The sequence below is a fragment of the Tursiops truncatus genome, chromosome 6, assembly GCF_011762595.2.
Source record: "Tursiops truncatus isolate mTurTru1 chromosome 6, mTurTru1.mat.Y, whole genome shotgun sequence".
Taxonomy (NCBI): Eukaryota; Metazoa; Chordata; class Mammalia; order Artiodactyla; family Delphinidae; genus Tursiops; species Tursiops truncatus.
The window spans coordinates 84,026,563-84,049,391 of record NC_047039.1 but is presented as its reverse complement, the minus strand read 5'-3'; the positions used below and the strand labels follow the sequence as shown (position 1 = coordinate 84,049,391).

Genomic DNA, 22,829 nt, shown 5'->3' with positions numbered 1-22,829 from the left:
TCTGTTCCTCCCAGGTAACTAATAACATTCTGACGTTATTTTTCATAGCTTTCTCCATGTTTATGTGATCACACAGAAGTATAGACATATATTGATGTTTACATTTTTGGTTTATTTCATAACAATGTAATTAGACTATGTATATGTTTCCTTACCTGAAAATACATTGCGAAAAAAACCTCTTCAAATTAACTGGTATAGATGAAACTGAATCTTTTTAATGGCACTGTAAGCGTCAATGTATCACAGTTTATTTAATTATTCCCCTTTTGATTGATATTCATTTTTTTCCCTAGTGTTTTGTTACTCAAACATTGTTGTAATAAATATCTTATAAATATGTACTTTGGACTGATACTTTTATATCTATGGGATAAATTCTGGGGGGATGGGATTACTAGATTGAAAGAATATGAATTTAAAACTTTTTTTTTTTTTTTTGCTATACGCGGGCCTCTCACTGTTGTGGCCTCTCCCGTTGCGGAGCACAGGCTCCGGACGCGCAGGCTCAGCGGCCATGGCTCACGGGCCTAGCCGCTCCGCAGCATGTGGAATCTTCCCGGACCGGGGCACGAACGCGTGTCCCCTGCATCAGCAGGCGGACTCTCAACCACTGAGCCACCAGGGAAGCCCTGAATGTTAATTTTATATTGCCTCACCCTTTTTGAATTCGCTTATTGTTTTTAGTAGCTTTCCAGTTGATTTTTTAGGCATATAATTATATCTGGAAACGTAGACAATTTTATTTCTTCATTTTCAATTCTTACGTCTTGGAATGAGTTTGTGGTATAACAGATGTTGTACTCCTAGTTCCTGGCTGGTCTCCCTCCTTCCCGTCTTTTTTACAAGCCTGGGTCAGCATCCTTCCTCGCCTTTCTGTGTTACTCAATATTCTCTGAATAAATCCCTTTTAATTTAAAGCCAGAACTGGTTCCTTTATCTAAGAAACTTGACTAAAAATTTCATTTTGCACAAATAGGGTCCAATGATACCTCATCAATAAAAATATCTGTTGCCAGGCTTCCCAGCATACCTCCATACTGTTCTCCATAGAGGCTGTATCAGTTTACATTCCCACCAACAGTGCAGGAGCGTTCCCTTTTCTCCACACCCTTTCCAGCATTTATTGTTTCTAGATTTTTTGATGATGGCCATTCTGACTGGTGTGAGGTGATACCTCATTGTGGTTTTGATTTGCATTTCTCTAATGATTAGTGATGTTGAGCACCTTTTCATGTATTTGTTGGCCATCTGTATGTCTTCTTTGGAGAAATGTCTATTTAGGTCTTCTGCCCATTTTTGGATTGGGTTGTTTGTTTTTGTGATATTGAGCTGCATGAGCTGCTTGTATATTTTGGAGATTACTCCTTTGTCAGTTGCTTCATTTGCAAATATTTTCTCCCATTCTGAGGGTTGTCTTTTCATCTTGTTTATGGTATCCTTTGTTGTGCAAAAGTTTTTAAGTTTCATTAGGTCTCGCTTGTTTATTTTTGTTTTTATTTCCCTTACTCTAGGAGGTGGGTCAAAAAGGATCTTGCTGTGATTTATGTCATAGAGTGTTCTGCCTATGTTTTTCTCTAAAAGAGTTTTATAGTGTCTGGCCTTACATTTAGGTCTTTAATCCATTTTGAGTTTATTTTTGTGTATGGTGTTAGGGTGTGTTCTAATTTCATTCTTTTACATGTATCTTTCCAGTTTTTCCAGCACCATTTATTGAAGAGGCTGTCTTTTCTCCATTGTATATTCTTGACCCCTTCATCAAAGATAAGGTGACCATATGTGCATGGGTTTATCTCTGGGCTTTCTATCCTGGTCCATTGATATGTATTTCTGTTTTTGTGCCAGTACCATACTGTCTTGATTACTGTAGCTTTGTAGTATAGTCTGAAGTCAGGGAGCCTGATTCCTGCAGCTCCGTTTTTCTTTCTCAAGATTGCTTTAGCTATTTGGGGTCTTTTGTGTTTCCATACAAATTATGAAATTTTTTGTTCTAATTCTGTGAATAATGCCATTAGTAATTTGACAGGGATTGCACTGAACCTGTAGATTGCTTTGGGTAGTATAGTCAGTTTCACAATATTGATTCTTCCAATCCAGGAGCATGGTATATCTCTCTATCTGTTTCTGTTATCTTTGATTTCTTTCATCAGTGTTTTATAGTTTTCTGAGTACAGGTCTTTTACCTTCTTAGGTAGGTTTATTCCTAGGTATTTTATTCTTTTTGTTGAGATGGTTAATGGGATTGTTTCCTTAATTTCTCTTCCTGATCTTTCTTTGTTAGTACATAGGAAGAATGCAAGAGATTTCTGGAGATGCACTTTGAATTCTTGTCCCTGGTTATAGTGCCAAATTTGAACTCATCTTTTTACCTTTCTTCAAAGAGTCTCTGCTTTCCGTGTCAGTAGTAGCTCTGAAATGTAAAAGCCAGTATAATATGTTTATGCTTTTATTATTTGTCTTGACATTATAAAATCAAGTTTATTAGATTAACAGAGGTTTCATTTTTTTTTTTTTTTTTTTTTTTTTTTAGCAGTGGTATCCTATTTCCAAAGCAAATATTAACTGGAAGCCCCGTATAAAGAACAGAGAAACTGCAAAGTTTAGGTAGACGGTGTGGTAATAAGTTACTTAAGTTAGAATTCTGTGATGCTTCTCAGCATAGACAAAAAAAGAGATGTTCAAATGGTGAAATATGGACATTTCTAGACACAAATCTGTTTTTGTTTTGGCCACCCCACACAGCTTGTGGAATTTTTGTTCCCCGACCAGGGACAAACCTGTGCCCCCTGCAGTTGAAGTGTGGAATCCTAACCACTGGACCACCAGGGAATTCCCGGGACATAGATCTTGGTGACTGTTATGGGTTGAATTGTGTCCTTCTGAAAAGATATGTTGAAGTCCTAACCACTAGTACCTCAGAAGGTGACCTTATTTGCAAATAGGGTCTTTACAGAGGTAGTCAAGTTAAAATGAGATCATTAGGGTGGGTCCTAAATGACTGGTGTCCTTATAAAAAGAGGAAATTTGGACACAGACACACACAAAAGGCAGACAATGTGAAGACAAAGAGAATGCCATCTACAAGCCAAGGAACATCTAAGGCTACCAGAAGCTTGGAGAGAGGCATGGACCAGATTTTTCCTCAGAGCTCCCGGAAGGAATCAACCCTGCCAACACCTTGATTTCAGAGTTCTGGTCTCCAAAACAGAGAGCCAAGAAATTTCTTTTGTTTAAGTCACCTAGTTTGTGATACTTTGTTATAGTAGCCCGAGGAAACTGGTAGAGAGGTTTAAGTGGCCAACTGGACAGAGTTTCGGAGGTGGAATATCCTACAGATTCTGGAATGCATGTTCACTGTACATGTTTTTCTGGCATGGGTCAGGGACCCTTGATAAGTTATATGCTTGTTATTTATCAAAGATCTGTTCTGGCTCAGCTAAGCAGACAATTCTTGTAATTATTCTGTTCATCCCTTGGAGTTGGAAATCTATTTTTACGTACATACTTTTCATGATTTAAACCAGAGGTTGGGGCTTCCTTGGTGGCGCAGTGGTTGAGAGTCCGCCTGCCGATGCAGGGGACATGGGTTCGTGCCCCGGTCCGGGAAGATCCCACATGCCGCAGAGCGGCTAGACCTGTGAGCCATGGCCGCTGGGCCTGCGCGTCCGGAGCCTGTGCTCCGCAACGGGAGAGGCCACAACAGTGAGAGGCCCGCGTATGGCAAAAAAAACCAAAAAAAACCCCCAAAAAAACCCCCAGAGGTTGTAAACTGGCAACCTGCTTGTAAGTATTTCATTTGGCCCACCCAGTGTTTTTTTTCTTTGTTTTTTTTTTGCGGTACGAGGGCCTCTCACTGCTGTGGCCTCTCCCATTGCAGAGCACAGGTTCCGGACGCGCAGGCTCAGCGGCCATGGCTCACGGGCCCAGCCGCTCTGTGGCATGTGGGATCTTCCCGGACCGAGGCATGAACCTGTGTCCCCTGCATCGACAGGTGGACTCTCAACCACTGCACCACCAGGGAAGCCCCCCACCCAGTGCTTTAAAACAGGAAAAAGATGTACTTGCTTACCAGTATTTAAAGATCAGATTTCTTATAAACACTTCTGGATTTCTGATTTTTTCTTGAAAATGAGATATGCGTTCCCTCATGGCAACAGCTGGCTATTGCTGAAAACCTGCTTCCTTTAGCCAGGCCACACTTCTGTCAGCTGCATTATCACCAGGCTCAATTTGCCACAGGCAAAGAAGCAAGAGTGGTTGGAGCAGAGCAAAAAAGGAGAGAGTGGTAGGAGGAATGCCCAGAGGTTAAGAGGATGTGTCAGAACATGGCACAGTTTGAGGCCATCAATGACTCTGGTTTTTACTGCAAAAGAAATGGGGAGCTATTGGGAGGTTTTGAGAAAAAGATCTGACTTAGACTTTTAAATAATCACACAACTGCCCTGCTAGGATTAGACTGTAGGGGGAAGACACTAGACTGTAGTGGTGGAAGCAGGGAGACCTGTTCAGAGGCTTTTTACAGTGATCATGGGATGGCTTCTAATATCATGGTAGCAAGGGAGGTGTGTTAAGTGGTGAAAGTCAGGATGTGTTTGTAGAGTCAACAGATTCTCCTGATGGCTTAGATGTGAGATGTGAAGGGAGGAAAGAAGCCAGGCCCAAACTCCAAAGGTCTTGGCTTCAGTAACTGGAAGGATGGAGTTGCCATTTGAGATGAAGCTGTAGGAAGATTAGATTTCAGGGGGAAAATCAGGAATTCCATTTTGGACACATTGACCTTGAGATGTAGAGCAGATGTCCAAAGAAAATGTTGAGAGAGCTGTCAGATATGAGTCTGGAGTTCAGAGGACATGTCTGGCTGGCAATCAACCTTTCCTCTTCTGACTTGGTCTCATAACTTTTAATAACATATAATGCCACATAATGCTGATGACTACCAAGTACGTATGTTTATGTTGGAATCAAGGCAGACTGTTGGGCCTTCCCTGATGGCGCAGTGGTTAAGAATCTGCCTGCCAGTGCAAGGGACACAGGTTCGATCCCTCCTGGTCTGGGAAGATCCCACATGCCGTGGAGCAACAAAGCCCGTGCGTCACGACTGATCCTGCGCTCTAGAGCCTGTGCTCCAGAAGAGAAGCCACCGTAACAGAGAGTAGCCCCCGCTCGCCCCCGCAATTAGAGAAAGCTCTCGCGCAGCAACAAAGACCCAACACAGAAAGTAAATAAATAAATTTATTAAAGAAACAGGCAGAGCTTCCCTGGTGACGCAGTGGTTGAGAGTCCGCCTGCCGATGCAGGGGACACGGGTTCGTGCCCCGGTCCGGGAAGATCCTACATGCCGTGGAGCGGCTGGGCCCGTGAGCCATGGCCGTTGAGCCTGCGCGTCCAGAGCCTGTGCTCTGCAACGGGAGAGGCCACAACAGTGAGAAGCCCACATACCGCAAAAAAACAAAAACAAAAACAAAAAACGGGCAGATTGTGGTAGTATGGCTGTATTGCCAGGGTGCCTGGGACTGCCTCTTTGTCTCTGATCATAGAATATGCATGATCTTAGTCCCAGTGCTTGGGTCTCTCCCCACCTCAGACATCCTTGCTCTGAATCCCTACCCAGCAAACTGAGGCTCATTCCTTGTCAGCTTTACTGAGCCTTATAATCTGGTAAACTACAGAAACAAATTTGAATCAAGTTCTAAAATCCATACCTGGGGCTCTTCCCTCCATGCCACCTGCCAGTCTTTGACAAGGCTATCTTCCAAGGACGCATTCTCTTTGCTTTCTCATCCCCTTTCTAGGCATTTAAATTTCTCTCTAGCTTCCCTGGGCCCACCTGACTTCAGTAGCAGGAGCCTCAGTGCTGAGAAATTGAAATATTAGGGAAAATCCTCACCTAAGACTTTCTGGCTCCAGCTACTAGGTGTATTTTGCCCTCTGTCGTCAACTAGTTCTTAATTGCTCCATCCAGGTTAAAGTTCCCAGGAATTCTAAGGTCCTTGCAGTCCTAAACTTTTCTCTTTCTCAATTCAGTTCAATTTATACTCTTCTTTGAATGTCTCCAGGTCTGAATAACAGTGGTCTAGCGAGGAGAGAAAAGGCATGCTCCCAACTATCTGTAACCAGGGCGACAACCCCCAGAAACGCATGCAGCCCGGGAAGCTCAGGGCTGGACCTGGATCCAAGCTTTGTCCTTGGACCGGGCGCTCTCCTCTCTTGGCTTCCCGGAGCGCAGGGGGCTTCCGGCGCCGGCCCCCTCCTCCGGGGGCCGGGCCTACCGCTCCCGCTCCCGCCTCCCCGGCTGCGCGCGGCTGCGGGCCGCGGTCACGTGAGCGCGGCGCGGCGGGGGAGGGGCCCTGGTTTCCGGGCGGCGGAAGGAGACGCGGCCGCGTGAAGACGAGGAGATTTGAAAACACGCTCCGGGACCGAGAGCCTGAGGCCGGTGGCGCACGCCGTCGCCCCGTGGGCTCCTTCTCGGACGCTCTCTCCACCTGCCTCCGTGTCCCGGTCCCGGCCGGGCCCTCAGGTGAGCTGCCGCCGCCGGTCTGGCCGGGCCTTCTCCGGGGCGCGGGACGGCGAGCGGAACGGCTCGTGGGGCCGTCGCCCCCCGGTCCGCGGCCCAGGCGGGCAGGGCCGGCTGGGACCAGTCTGCGCCCCTGCAGAGCCGGGCCTCGGTGCGGAGAGGGGCTGTGCGGGTGCGGGGCGCCCCGCGGGCTTTTGAAGCGCCTCAAGTGACTGGGCGGGGCGGGTTCGCGCGGTTTCGGGTCTAGGAGACTTTTAGGCCGGGGTACGTTGATTGGGCCCCGCTTCCCCGACTGTGGTCCTGACCGCCGTCTCCGGAAGGAGCAGGAAAGATAGTTTCTTAAAACCGCGGGGTGTTCACTTCTGGGTTGCGGGACCAAAGTCTGGGGGTGGGGATGCGCAACCGTCTCCTAATCGGCCCTCTCGCTGCCCTGGTGTGGGCGGTTAAGCGCTCTGTATGAAGCCGGTTCCGTCCATCGGTCCTCTCGAGTCGCCCCAGTCTGTGGTATTTGTTTTTTGGGAAGTCCGGTGCCTCCGACTGGCCCCCTAGGTAGAGTTTGGAGGAACTCGTGAGCGTAAAGGGTTGGAGAGGAAAGTACCAAAGGCCGAGTACAGTGTGCTTTCTTGATTCTTTTTTTGGCAGGGGAAAGAAGTTGGAAATCAGGGGAAGGTAATGAGGCGGCAGACAAACTAGCTGGGATTCGGTTCGGTCGAAATCCTGATAGGCTAGAATCTCCCTTGTGTTGAAATTAGAAGGCCTGCAGCTGGAGTTTATGAAATTCAGGTTTAAAGCTTTTGAGGCTCACCTGGTCCAGTGATGTGAGGGCTCAGCCTCTGAGGCTGGACCTCCTATCTTCTTATTCGATACCAGCTACTATAAAAGTGGCTTAGTCGGACTGTTTGATTTGCTGTACTAAGAAAAATCTTTATTTTAAGCGAAAATAGAACTTTTAGTTCCTAATATAAAGATGTTCCCTGTGTACCATGAAAATAATCCTACTAGCTTGAAAAGTTACAAAGGGGCGATAAGCCCACTTTTCCTAACGAAAACGGTAGAGTGATTAATAAGCCCACTTTTCCTAACGGAGAACGGTCGAGTGATTAATACAAAGTGGTGGGTAATATGGCATAAGCTTGACAGTAGACTGTATGTTGGACACTGATTAGATAGTTAGTGGCTAAAGATAGCACAGAGAATTGGGGGGTGGAGGGTTAATTCATCGATTTTTCTGAATGTCTTGTTCCATTTATTTTCATCTCTGGTACTAGCTAGTAATAAAATTGTAGGGAAAACTGGCAAAATGTGCTTGCTTAATTAACAGAGACCAGGTGAGTATTAGGGCCTTAGTTTTCACTTACTCATTTTTTAGACTAGAATAACTAGAGGTGTGGGTGGGATGAAAATTTAGCATTGGGATAAATAAGGCAAGCCATTTTGCCACTTTTTTCCAATCCTCACCTGAGTTCCAGTATATATAACATAAAGTTGGTTTTGCAGAGTTCAGTCTTGTTTATGAATTCCTCTTCAACTCCTTAATAAGGGACTGACAAACCTTTCTGAGCTATGTCTTTAAAATGGTTTTAGTACCACCTTCTTCACATGGTCTTGTGAGAATTGAAAGCTATTGGTGCATCTAATATTATGCTTGGTATTTACCGGTCCTGAGACTAAGAAAATATACATGTTTGTGCTTATAGCATATCTGTAAGTGTGCCAGGCACAGTTCAGAGTGTTTTGCAGATACGAGCTCATTTGCTCCTCATTCATCCTACCTCATAACAACTGTATGAGATAAGCATTATTATTATTATAGATAAAAACTGAGGCACGGTGGTTAACTATGGCTAGAAGGTGGGAGAGTCTGGCTAAGAACCTAGTCACTCTGAGTCTTGAATCTGCTCTTAACCTGTGTAGCCAAACCCTAGATCATGGGGCTCTAATGTAGTAAAACCTTGCAATCATGTGAATTTGGATATAATGTCATAGGTGATTGGCTTCTGGATTCCTAGAATTTGAGCTGTCTGGTCTTACACCAGCCATTTTATTAATCGCACAATAATGCAAGCCTTCATTTTAGTCAAATTTTTTGGACTCCCATGTGTAGCATTGTAACTTAAAAAAAATAGCTAGGGATAGGATAATTATGACAGATCAGGAGAAGTTTTATTTATTCCAGAGATACCTACTGCAGTGGGTGTATAGTATGCAAGGCAGAATTCAGTATTTTTGTAGTGTGTGGAAAAGGCTTCAAAAAGCGCTGAGCTAGCTCCAGGTATAGGAGGCTCTTTTTTAGATAGAGGTTAGTTTGTGGAAAAATAAAGCTGGAGAGGAAGTTAGGAAGGACCGAATATGTCAAGACAAGCTGAAATCTCCTGAGCTTTGGTCAGATCTGTGTTTAGAAAGAGCCCCCTGGTGATTCTCTACCAAATGGACCATGGGGTAGACACTAGAGACAAGACAAGAATTCTGGCGGGGGAACTGTTAACAGTCTTGGCTAGAGATAAAGGACTTAAGAAGGGGCCTGGGAATGGGTAGGAGGCACAGATCAAAGATTTTTTGTGTAATTGGGATGATTTGGATGTAAGTTCAAAGAATGTGGTGAAGAGGGGGAAGTGCAGGATGACGGGGTTATACCTGAGTTATTTATTATAATAGTGGCCTAGCTGGTCTTTGTTCCTTATTCCTCTGTTACACTGTATTTCCTTTTATAAGGATTTTTCTCCTGCATTTTTGTTTACTGTTTATATCTAGTCTGAACTTTTCCTGGTGTTCACAGTGCTGGTACTTTTCATTTTTGCCTATACCAGGCTTATCCCTACTCCTGATCCATACTCTGTTTTCCTTGCTCATGAAATGCTCATTAACTGTCCTTGATGCATATCTGAATCTTACCCATTTCAAGCACCCAGCTTAGGTTCATGAAACTTCCTAACTATTACAGGCTGCATTAAATAATAACATTGGTTTTCAGACTTTGTTTTGCTAGGGTTTCTTGGGGGCTTCTGGGGGCCAGGAGCTTCTCCGCACGTGCAAGGTGTATCTATAGCAACTCTGTGCTGCCTCCCCCTCATCCTATGGGCACAAAAAATTTTTCAGAAGTTTTTTTTTTTAATTGAAGTATATATATTAATTGAAGTATACAAAAGTTTTCTATTTAGCACACTGCCCAACCAAAGGTCCTGTTTAGGACATTGCTTGACAAAAAGTTCCATGGCCAAAATACCTTGACTAAACTGATTTTTTTTTTTTTTACTTCATAAAGGTGATTTATCTTTGTTGATTGTTTTTAAATTAATTCTTTTATCATAGCACTCAAGAATGACTAAAAAAAGAAAACGCCAAGATGATTTTCAAAAAGTAAAACTAAAAGTTGGTAAAAAGAAGCCCAGGTTAGAAAATGCTACAGTTACAAACTTTAAAACGAAGACTATACATCTGCCTGACCAACTCAAAGAGGATGGAACACTTCCAACAAACAACAGAAAACTTAACATTAAGGTAAATCGTAAATATTATTTTGATAAAGTAGGATTTTCCTTGAAATCATCTAGAATGTTATATTTTTGTGAAAAGTTGTTTTAACTCAGGGTTTATTACTGGCTAAAGGTTGGAGTTTATCTGTTACCCAGATCTGATGTTGCCACTGCACCTTTCCCACTTCCTCCAGAAAGACTTGCTCAGCTAAAGTCAAAGTGATTTCTCCCTTGTATATTTATTTGATGATTTAATATGTCATCTGGAAATAATTTCTGTATTTCACTTTTTGATGCATCAAGTTTTTGATGTGACAGTTTTTTAGCTGTTTTTATAGCACATTAAGATAGGATCCTGTCTTATCCATTTTTGAACCCTTATAGTATGTAGTTTATTCCAGATTCATAGTGAATGTGTGAAGTTAATTGAAATTTGAGCAGTGGTTTTGCTTAAAAATTTAAGTTTTATTGAAATGTAATTTACACATAATAAAATTTATCATTTTAGAGTGGACAATTCAGTGGTTTTTAATGTATTTACATTGTTATGCTACTATCACAATAATCTAATTTCAGAACATTTTTGTCACTTCAGAAAGAAACCTTACACCTATTAGAAGTCACTCTCCATTCCTTCCCCTCACTAGACAGACACTGATCTATCTGTAAAGATTTGCTTATTCTAGACAATTCATATAAATGGAATCATATGAAATGTGGTCTGTTATTACTGGTCTTTCACTTAGCATGTTTTTGAGGTTCATCCATGTTGTAGCACGTATCAGAACAGTACTTCATTCCTTTGTATTGTCAAATAGTATTCCACTGCAGGGCTATGTCATATTTTTTCACTCATCAGTTGATGGGCATTTGGTTGTTCCCACTTTTTTTTTTTTTTTTTGGTTCCCACTTTTTGACACTTATGAATAATGCTGTTATGAACATTTGTGAACAAATCTTTGTGAAGATATACATTTTCTAGTTTTGCTTTTTAATCTCTGAAGGTTAAATAACGTCAAAAGGTATTTGAAGTTATTGTTTCTTTACAGATTATATAAATTATTCCACAAATAAAATTGCCAAGTGTTGTACTCTGAATAAAATACACAGACACTCTGAAAGACCACTTAAAATAGGTAGAATATAGGTATAAATACATATTTGGTATATAGTAGGTCTTTAAGTGGTGGTAATGATTGCTGTCATTTTAAATGATAGTGTGCCTATTCCTGTGTAGTTTTAAAAAGAAAATTCTGACTGAAAGTTATGTTATGCTTTTATTCAGCTAAAGCTATGCTAAGATAAAACTTTCTGATCTTAACAAAAGCTTCATTTTTCTAAAAGTAACATTTAGAAATACTTACCAAAGCAATCTCCAACCCCCCACCCCCACTGGAGTGTCAGTTTATTAGCATAGTTTTAGTTAGCATGCTTATTTGAAAATGATATAATGTGTATGTATATGTATATGCCTAAAGCTTGTGTTTTTATTTTTATTTATAGGATTTGCTGTCACAGATGCATCACTACAACGCTGGGGTTAAACAAAGTGCTCTTCTTGGACTTAAAGACCTTTTGTCTCAATACCCATTTATAATTGATGCACACCTTTCAAACATATTAAGTGAAGTGACTGCTGTGTTTACAGATAAAGATGCTAATGTACGATTAGCAGCAGTTCAACTTCTTCAATTCCTGGCCCCCAAAATACGAGCTGAACAAATTTCTCCATTTTTTCCTTTGGTAAGTGCCCATCTCTCTAGTGCCATGACTCACATTACTGAAGGAATTCAGGAGGACTCTTTAAAAGTTTTGGACATTCTGCTGGAACAGTACCCAGCTCTAATTACTGGCCGTAGCAGTATATTGCTTAAGAATTTTGTAGAACTTATTTCTCATCAGCAGCTGTCCAAAGGACTGGTAAATAGAGACAGATCCCAGTCCTGGATGCTTTCTGTAAATCCTAATCGGAGACTCACTTCTCAGCAGTGGAGGCTGAAAGTCTTAGTGAGACTCAGTAAATTCCTTCAGGCCTTGGCAGATGGATCCAGTAGGGTGAGAGAAAGTGAAGGACTTCAGGAACAAAAAGAAAATCCCCATGCCACTAGCAACTCCATTTTTATCAACTGGAAGGAACATGCCAACGACCAGCAACACATCCAGGTTTATGAAAATGGGGGTTCACAGCCAAATGTCAGTTCACAGTTCAGGCTACGGTAAGAAGGATTTCAGTTATGTCCACACTCAGTTTTCCTATATTGAATTATAACTGCTGACCGTTGATGGCTAATGGTGGGAAGACATGCAGTTGTCTTCTGTAGTTTCATATAGTTACTCATAATTTGATTTTATTTACTGATGGGAGGAGTCATTTCAAAGTTTATTAATTTACTCATTTGTAGCAAAGCCTAATGAAAAGTAAAAAATTATAGTCTTTTGGCTTTGTCATCTTAGAATTCTGCTTTTCTTCCTAGTGTTGATCAATGTAATTATCAATTCATGGTGCTTCATTTTGCTGGTACTTTATATTTTAAGGTTTAAATTAAGCAAGGAATAATATTTTTTAATTAAATTAAAAAATTTTTTTATTCTTACCTTTCCTTGTTAGGTACCTGGTTGGAGGACTAGGCAGTGTGGATGAAGGCCTGTCATCTACTGAAAACCTGAAAGGATTTATTGAGATAATAATTCCATTGCTAATTGAGTGCTGGATTGAAGCTGTGCCTCCACAACTAGCTGCTTCTGTTGGAAATGGTATAGAACGAGAATCTCTGCAGATTATGCAGCAAGTTCTTAACATTATTTCCCTTCTGTGGAAACTCTCTAAACAACAGGATGAGACCCATAAATTGGTGAGAACTAATAGGTTCTTTATTTTCTGAGTAATGCCTTTTATCATGACAAATTAGAAATCAGCATATTACTATTAATTGGTTATGCATTTTCCAAAAAATTCCCAGGGTTTAACTGTAAACTTATTTCTTACATTTGCTCAAAACTACAAATTAAAACAGTTTTGTGAGTTTATTATCTGTATGTTTAAATTTTTAAGCGAAATGCATAACAGTGTGCTTGATTTCATTTGTTTTTATTAGCTGTAATTCACAATAGAGTTACAATGTATTGTTTATGGCAGATTGATTATGTAGGAACATTCTAGTTTCTGGAGACCTCTTACAGGATTTAAAAAGTGGCTTATTAAGTAGTCTCTTCCAGTTTGTGCTATGTTACCAAGAAATTGACCAAATGGCAAGAAATGGACCAAACTGAAGATCTCATAATCAACCCAGAGAAGTTTTTAAACTACTACATTTTAGGGAAGAAGCTACACACAGATTTGCTTAGTGTATGCTTTTTTGTTTTCTCTTGATAAAGGATGTAAGATCTGAACACATTTCTTAAAGTTACCTTTACTGTAGGTAAGCTGTAGTTGTAGATATGGTGTGAGTGAAGTTAACCTAAGTAGTTTCAAGTCATAGGACAGTTTCTTGCTAGAAAGCTGATAGCAAAGACATGTTTCTTGATGAGTAAATTTACCTCCTATTTGGGGAGAATTGAGTGTTGGTGGCTTTTTTAAAGTGTTATGTTGTAGTGAATATAATATATAGTGCATGGAGCAAGTAAGGAAGAACAAGCTCTAAGATTAATTGGTGCTGGATTAATGTGGTTAATCTTAAAAAGGGTAGCTGCAGGAACAATACTAAAGCTTGGAGCATCCGTTTTACAGAAGAATTTCTGCAAGGACTTGACACGGCAGGTGTGAATCCTTGAAGTTGCCTACATACGTCCAAAACTGGCAAGGCAGTTTTTTAGTTTTATTTAGCTCTTTTCATTTCATTCAAGCTCACGAGTTAGTAAGACACATAAAATAAGACTGGGGTAAATTATAATAGTATTTCATAATCTTGAAGAGCGTTACAGAATCGTACTAAGGTGTGTGTTTCTTTTAATAGCTTACTGTATCGCTATTAACCCATTACCCATCATTCTTTAGGGATGTTTTATGAATTGCTTTCTCAAATAGGATGGCATTTTGTTGATTATAATTTTGAGCCTGTTTTATGATTTATTGTATAAATTGGCAAGAAAATGATCATGATTGGGGTATTGTATATGATTTTATGAAAGTGAAGCTTGTTCTCCTTTATGGCAATTAATTTGTGATTCTAGGCTAGTCACAGTAATAATGCATGCAGCTTCTTAGAAAATATATACATTATTTGGAGTCTTGAATGGCTGTATTTTCATTTGAAAGGCTAAGATAAGAAGTAAAACTAATGATATTCAGTGTGATCTTAAGTACTAGGCTTTTTTTCATTTTCGGAAAGCTGAAAAATAAAATTCCAGGCATTTTGGTGTTTGTTTTTTCCTGGGCACTGGTTAGTGTTTATTATTGCTTTAGTAATAGTATTTGTAATTAGAATGGTAGCACTAAATGCAAATTCATTAATTGTGCTAGTTTTGGATCATCTGCTGTCATTCAGATGATACTGACAAAGGATCTAAACACTGCCTTAATTTTATGGATGTTTAAAGTAGCTATATTCAGAGCTATTCTGTGGTATTATGACTGTATTTATTAGCAGTCCATTAACATAGGATACTAAGTTCAGAAGACTGGTTTGCCTAGACTGTTGAAGGTTATATAGAATACTGAATTGGGATACTGTATAAAATTGAAATAAACTGAGGTGGTTAATTCAAATAGGAATAGCATTTAAAAGCATCCACAGGTAGAATTTGCTAATTTACCCTGGCAAATTTGTTATTTTCGAACTATAATAACTAGATAAGGTAAGACCTATTATCTTAGAGTCAAAGTATAAGTATGTATATTAGTTATATCAGGTGACATTAAAATGCACATTAGTTTATTTTTTGTTACCATTCCCACTGTTAGTTCCTCTCTCTCATTCACCTTCAGTTATAGCTTAATAGTTAAGGTATTGGGTGACCTGTAACAGCTCAGACTTTAGGAGGAATGAAATGGCATTCCTAGATCTTAAATTCTAATTATGTACCACAGGCTGAATTGTAGCTCTTTTCTCTCAGAAAATGTGTAGGTTTTCTGTTGATAAGTTGGCGTCTGTATTAGGTGCAACCTTAGGGTCACTGACCACTTACTTTTAGGTTTTGCTAAATGCATGTAGTGTGTTCGTATTTTGCTGCAAAGTTGAGGAATTTCATTTTTATCCAAGTAGTAGTATTTTAAACCTTTTTAGGAATCTGAAATCTTTCATCTTTGCTTTGAAACCAAATCTCAAGTTACATTAAATCTTATTTGCAGTGGTTGAGTACTCAGATCCTTACTGAGGTTGCTTATTTCTGATATACTGTGTGTATCCTTAATATATAGCTAGTTTTAAAAATGAAATACAATTTAACATTAACTTTTTAATTAACTTTGGTTTTTGGAGTCCTGTATTAATAGCTTCAGGTCAGTATTATAATTTTACACTATAGAAATTTTGTTGTGTCTTAGCTTTGTATTTTTTTTTTTTTTTTTCCTTCGGTATGCGGGCCTCTCACTGTTGTGGCCTCTCCCGTTGCGGAGCACAGGCTCCGGACGCGCAGGCTCAGCTGCCATGGCTTACGGGCCCAGCCGCTCTGCAGCATGTGGGATCTTCCTGGACCGGGGCACGAACCCGTGTCCCTTGCATCGGCAAGTGGACTCTCAACCACTGCGCCACCAGGGAAGCCCCTTAGCTTTGTATTTTAATGCTTGCTACTTTTTGCCCAAATGTTTCATTATTGTCTTTTTACCATGAAAATCAGAATTTGTGAAGAAAAGTTAGATGCAATCATGCGTCAAAGATTTATTGAGCATGTATAAATGTGGGTCTTTAAATTAATTAAAATTCAGTTCCTCAGTAAACACTAGCCACATTTCAGGTGCTCAATAGCTTCAGGTGGCAGTGGCTACTGTACTGGACAGCATAGATATAGAACAACTCCATCATTGCAGAAAGGTCTTTTGAATAGCACTGCTCTGCAGTGTGCCAGGTTCTGTTCTAGGCTCTGGGAATACAGAGATGAACATGACTGACAAGGTGAGTACTTAGCTCTTGGTGGGGTTGATGGATGGTAAACAAATAGATGATGTTGTTATTAGGAATAAAGATGAAAGTGGGGTAAAGGGAGAACGTATGATGGAACAGTGGGGGGGAGCTGTTTTAAATAGGAGGTCAGGAAATGCTTTCTTGATATTTAAATGTCACTGAATGAAGTGCAGGACCAAGTTTTGTGAAGACCTGTCGGAAGGACCTTCTAGGCACAGGGAACAGCAAGTGAAAATCCCTGAAGTGAGAACAAATTTGACATATTTGAGGAATGGCAGGAAGTCCTGTGCAAGTGAGGTACTTGAAAAATGGTAGATGATGAGGGAGAAAAAGTGACAGTAGCCAGATCATATGGTACCTTGTGGTAAAGAGTTTGGATTTTAACCTGAGTGTGGTGAAAAGACATTGGAGGGTTTGAGCAGAGGAGTGGCATGATCTAAATTATGTTTATTTGTAAATTTGACATATTAAAGTTAAATAAAACACTAATGAACTCCCATGTGCTCACTATCCAGCTCTAGCAAAACTGGAGGCTAAACGCAGACCATTGATCCCATGGATGACTAGTCGTGTCCTACATACACACCTATTTCCTTTATCCTTCCCTATATTATTTTGAAGTGTGATTTATGTTTTAAAAGATCACCCTGGCTGCTATGTAGATTATTGTGTTTAGGGGGAGCAAGACGAAAAGAAAGGAGACCATTGGGAGGCTGTTACAGTAATCTAGGTAAGAGGTGGCTTGGAGTAGAATGGTAGCTAGTGGTTGAAGTGATGAGAAACAGCTGGATTCTGATAAAGCCAACAGAACAGATGGTGTGCATAGTGAAGAAAAGAGGAGCAAGGGTGATCCCTATGTTATTGTTCAAATGACAGTGTGACTACCTGTGAGGAGAGTTCAGTTTATTCATTTTAAATTTAAGATGCCTGTTAGAAGTCCAAGACAAGTTGTCAAGTACACATTTTTAGGTTGGGGAGAAGAGAAGAATCCAGTGAAGGTAACTAAGGAGATGTAGGGTGACTAGCTATTTTAGCACCTCAAATCCCACAAGCCAAGCAGCCCCTCAGTCCCTGGCAAAATGGAATGATTGGTTCTGTGGATAGCAGGAAATAAGGGTGTTGTAATCTGAAATTAAGACAGTGTTTCAAGTAGGAGAAAATGATACATTGACGAATACTGCTGAGGAATTTTAGAGAAGTGCCTTGCTTTCTGAAAGTGTTAAATACCTTTAATGGGCAACAGAATTGCTAGGGAATGGAGTTACAGTTAAGTGGAACACTAGGTTGAAGATTTTCTTGTATATTTTGTAAATATTGTATTAGTTCAGATTCAGAATTTTCTTAAATCTTACTTCCTCCCTTTTTTCTCCTTTTTAAACAGATAAAATGCAAGTAAAAATAATTAAATAAAAGCACCAAAAAGATGAAAATTGGATGGCCTAACAGTTTATTCTGACTTTAAGATTTATTTACATATTGTATCGTTAGCAGAAGGTGTATTATAATGGTAAATTTATAGTTGAATATTGACAAGTTGTTAGATTTCTGCTTAAAGTCTTATTTGTCATTTTAAGTTATTGTTTCTTATAGATTTTCTAATCTTTGCTTATTTTACTAGGAGTCATGGCTTCGAAAGAATTATCTTACTGATTTCAGACACCATTTCATGAGTAATTTTCCATATGCCTTAAAAGAAATAACCAAGCACAGAAGGAAAGAGACAAACAAAAGGTACTGCCATTCTTTTTCACTGGTTAACGTAAAATTATCAGAAAATAATTAGCTTTAAACTGGAACTTTCTATACTGTGAGGTGTTTTTAATCTAAATTTTATCAAATAGAGATAAAAACGGTAGTATGGCTGATCTTGAACAAGTCACTTTAAGCCCTGGGACTTCCAATTTTACTTACTTTTATTTTTTTAATCTTTAAAGTGAATGTTTTGTGCTAAATGAGTGTCAGGTATCAAATTGTGCAGATATGAATTTAATAAAATTTGCCAAGGTGGGTGGTTTATTTGTGAGAGGCACTGTGTAATTATTGAATCTTTAGGTGAGAGAGTATCTTAAAGGTCATTAGTTCATTTGTACATGAGGAAACTGGTAATGAAACTAATATCAGTATCCAGAAGGAAGAGGGATGATTGGAGAAGAACATATCTCTTTTCTAAAAAAAATTTATGGATTAGAAGATGGAATTTAAAAAAAAATGTAAGCCTGGAAGTTATTTAAAATGTTTACCTCAAGTGAGAGCAGATAAATGTAAAAACAAATTGTCTAATAAAATTTGACAAGCAGGGCTTCCCTGGTGGCGCAGTGGTGAAGAATCTGCGTGCCAATGCAGGGGACAGGGGTTTGAGCCCTGCTCTGGGAAGGTCCCACATGCCGCAGAGCAACTAAGCCCGTGCGCCACAACCACTGAGCCTGCGCTCTAGAGCCTGCGAGCCGCAACTACTGAAGCGCGCGCACCTAGAGCCCATGCTCTGCAACGAGAGAAGCCACTGTAATAAAAAGCCCGCGCACCGCAATGAAGAGTAGCTCCTGCTCGCTGCACCTAGAGAAAGCCTGCGCACAGCAACGAAGAGCCAACACAGCCAAAAATAAGTAAGATAAAGAAATTAAAAAAAAAATCTACAGGTTTTTTTTAAAAAAAAATTGACAAACAGATACAAGCTAGAACACAAAAGGTGCAGTTCCCCACCATGAGCAAACACTTGAAGGGATCTTGAAGTCTGTCAGAAGGTTCTTAAATTTATCAAAAGAAAGAAACTATGTGGAGAATCAGGCTCATGGAGCAGAGTTCAGAGGATATGCTCAGAAGTGATAAGTCTAGAGATAAGTCTATTGTAGGCAGATGAACTTTTCATTCATTCACTAATTATTTTGGTTGCAAAGTATTATGACAGATAATCAGATGTCTTAAGGTATACTCCTTGTTCTCTTAAGTGATTTCATAAATTGCTAAAATCGGTACAAAGTCTTAAAATTGATAAAAGAGTGTGTCATGGTCTAGTCAGAAGATGGAAATCACACCAGTGATTTTAACAGAGAATTTAATACAAACAGTTTTTTTTTTTGCGGTATGCGGGCCTCTCACTGTTGTGGCCTCTCCCGTTGCGGAGCACAGGCTCCGGATGCGCAGGCTCCGCGGCATGTGGGATCTTCCCGGACCGGGGCACGAACCCGTGTCCCCTGCATCCGCAGGCGGACTCTCAACCACTGCACCACCAGGGAAGCCCTACAAACAGTTTTTAACTAGGTATTAAAGAAGTGGAAAGACGAAAGGGAACAGTAAGGTATTGTGGAGGTAGCGCCTACAGGAAGCGGCTACTGTCTCTAGATTGGGAGAACAAAGAGAAGAGGGGAAGAAGTTTGGAGGAAAGCCTGTCTGGAGCCAAAGCTCAGACCTCTAGGAAGGGGTTGGTGCTAATGTCTTTGAGATCACAAGAGTGGCCCTGTGGGGCAGGGGTCCAGGATTTGGCAACAGGGGTTCTGGCTGGCTGGTGCTGGTGTTTCTAGGGGCATGATGATGCTGGTTCTGTGTCAGAAAAACCACAAAGTGGAACCAACTGTGGCTACTAGAATGAACTGCTGCTGGCTTCTAGAAGAGTTGTTGGGTTGCACTGGTGGCAAAGGGAAGCAAAAGTAGGACTAGGAAGCAAACAGAAAGGAAAGTGTCCCATTTTCCTCTTACAGCTTTCCAGTCTCTAGTACTCCCTTATTGGCAGAGCCTAACAAGAAGCCAGCTGTAAAGGAAAAAATGTGGCTCAGTTCCAGGATCACAAAGCAGAGTGTAGAAGGGTGGTTTTGAAGCTGAGAAACAATAGCTCAGTAACTTGCAGGAGAATAAGTGAATTTACATATTTAACACAAGGCGTATGTAAGTGTCATTAGAACTTTACAATTAAGTGCTGTAGGAATTCATAGGAAGAAACATCCTTGTTAGGATAAACAGACAAAGCTGTGTTAGAGGGTAGTATTTGAGCATGGATCTGATTTTAGCAGGCAGAAGTGAAGCAAGGGAGGAGAGATTACACTAACTGGAGGAGATAGCATATGAGAAAGCTGTAGGGTTAGGTAATGAACATGGGACCGATCTGGGTCAAATCTGGTTTCTGCTCTTGACTAGCCTTGATGCTGAAAGTCATTTCTTGTCTCTGAACTTCCTTTATCTTTCATCCTTGATCCTTTTGGCATTGAAGACTATTGGTTGGATCAAAACCACGTTTTAGGAATATTAATTTAGAGTTTCTGGAGTTGGAGGGGACAGAGAATCAAATAGGGAGATACTTTCTTGAGCAAGTAGGTTGTTAGGGTTTGTTTCCTCCAGTTACAATTTTCTTACTAAAGCAAAAGTTTTTAATCAGGTGTGTGGATAAGCTTTAGAATATCCTTGAACTCTTGAATTGTGTGTGTGTATATTTTGTCCAGTAAGTGGTTTCAGATATAATTTTCATCAAAATGAGATTGAATAATGGTTAGAATGTTTGGAATTTGGTAGACCATTAAATGTAAGTAAATTATTCAAGAGTATATTGGTATACTGTCATTATTCACTTTACTGGACACTTAAAATGTTTAAGGCAGTTACTATACCAGGTGCTGAGCATTTAGTGGAAAAGGAGATAGGTAGGCCAGTTCTCATGGAGTACAGTCTAGTGAGGGAGACTTTATTTCTATGATTCTTTTCAGTGACTGTGATAAGATCAGTGAAAAAGAATGTAGGGTAATATAAGAGTATATGATAAGAAGCTGGTCTTTCATGGGGGGCGGGGGGGTAATAGAGTCCTAGGGAACGCTGTCCTGATGAAGTGGTTTGTGCCAAGATATAAAAGGTGAGAAAAGGGTATGAAGAGGCTGAGGTGGTGAAATTGTGGAATTTTTAACAAAAGTGAATTGGCAGTATAATTTATTCTTCGTAAATTTCCCCAGTGATTTGTTTTTAGGGAGCACAGGCTGCTACTGTATTGAGTTGGCCAAAATACTTCCATAAGGTAGTGCATTGAATATTTAGCAGATAGCCTGTGGTGGGCAACATGAGTTAAAGTTAGGGGAGCCAACAATGGTCTAGGCCAGTGGTCTTCATACTTACTCATGTACTCCCAGTTAATATTTGACATGATGTCTAAATTGTTTAAATCTTAGGTTGAAATGCAGCGTTACAAAGGATGTTGTTTATTATTATTGTGGTAAAATATATATAACGTAAAATTTAGCATTTTAACCATTTTTAATTGTATAGTTGAGTGGCATTAAATACATTCCCATTGTTGTACAACCACCACCACCATCCATCTCTAGAACTTTTTCATGTTCCCAAACTGAAACTCAGTACACGTTAAGCAGTAACTCCCCATGCTCCCCTTCCCCCAGCTCCTGGGAACCACTCTTCTACTTTTTTGCTTCTATTAATTTCACTTTTTTAGGTGCCTCATATCAGTAGAAGCATACAATATTGTTTTGTGTCTGGCTTAATTTCTCTTACCATGATATCTCAAGGTTTATTCATGTTGTAGCACTACTAGCATTTCATTCCTTTTTTTTTTTAAATGGAGTTTATTTTTTAGAGCAGTTTTAGATTCATAGTAAAATTGAACAGAAAGAATAAAGTTCTCATATACTGTACTACTCCTGCCCCCACAGTTGCATAGCCTCCCTCATTGTTGGCGTCCCACCCCACAGTTACATATGTGTTGTAATCTATGAACCTGTGTTGACACATTAACACTCAAAGTCCATAGTTTATGTTAGGGTTCACTATTGGTATTGTACATGCTGTGAGTTTTGACAAATGTGTAATGACACGTACCTGCCATTATAGTATCATACATGATATTTTCACTGTCCTAAAAATCCTCTGTTCTTTGCCTATTCATCCTACCTTCCCCCATGTTTTTTTCATGGTTTGATAGCTCATTTCTTTTTAGTGCTAAATAATATTCCGTTATATGGATGTGTTTATCCATTCACTTATTGAAGAACCTCTTGGTTGCTTCCACGTTTTCATTACTTTTTAAGGCTAAATCATCTTCCATTGTATGTATATATCATATATTATCTATTCATCTGTCAATGGACATGTGGGTGGTTTCTACCTTTTGGCTGTTGTGAATTATGCTGCTATGAATATTGGTCTCCAAATAGCTGTTCCAATCCCTGCTTTCAGTTCTTTTGTGTGTATCAAAGGTTATAACTTTGGCGTTACTGAAAATAGTGACATTTTTAAAATTCATTGTAGTTGAGTGGTCTTTAAGAAAGCTTTCTTCTTGTACTCATCCTTTATTAATTTATACGGTGATTATTCTAATCAGGTAATTCGCATATGTGCTGGGAACAGATAACAGCTAAGTCTTGCCTTTGCCTTATGAATCAGCTTGTGAGAGGGAAAAGTTCACTGCTGACTAGAGTAGCCTAATAGTTGGGAAGATTTTTCCAGTGTGCTGGGAAAATAAATTTATTTTTTCAATGGGATTGCTTTGATTTAGCAAGTTGAGATTAACTAAGTGGTGGTTGGGTGGTTGGGATCTATTGCAAAGTGTATTGGGAGAGGCTGATTTTCTCTTTATGGTAGTGATAGAAAGTTTCTTTTAGAAATACTTTATTATTTTTTAAAAAATTAATTAATTTTTGGCTGTGTTGGGTCTTTGTTTCTGTGCGAGGGCTTTCTCTAGTTGCGGCGAGCGGGGACCACTCTTCATCGCGGTGCGCGGGCCTCTCACTGTTGCGGCCTCTCTTGTTGCGGAGCCCCGGCTCCAGACATGCAGGCTCAGTAGTTGTGGCTCAT

General features: G+C 40.0%; 1 protein-coding gene across 3 annotated transcripts in view; it reads left to right on the top strand.

The window, feature by feature from the left end:
- The first annotated feature begins 6,348 nt into the window (after positions 1-6,348).
- The window catches only part of TEX10 (testis expressed 10), a 55,847-nt gene continuing 39,366 nt past the window's right edge, over positions 6,349-22,829 (top strand). Inside the window, exons 1-5 of one of the 3 annotated variants that reach the window (XR_012332609.1) lie at positions 6,349-6,517; positions 9,824-10,012; positions 11,491-12,203; positions 12,596-12,839; positions 17,665-17,777. Coding sequence is in view for 2 of the 3 variants with exons in the window: in XM_073806336.1 (XP_073662437.1) it covers positions 9,833-10,012; positions 11,491-12,203; positions 12,596-12,839; positions 17,665-17,777 (1,250 nt within the window). In the remaining variant the exon portion in view is untranslated. The remainder of the gene's footprint in view (positions 6,518-9,823; positions 10,013-11,490; positions 12,204-12,595; positions 12,840-17,664; positions 17,778-22,829) is intronic. The other 2 variants (XM_073806336.1, XM_019948912.3) reach the window with 2 other exon arrangements.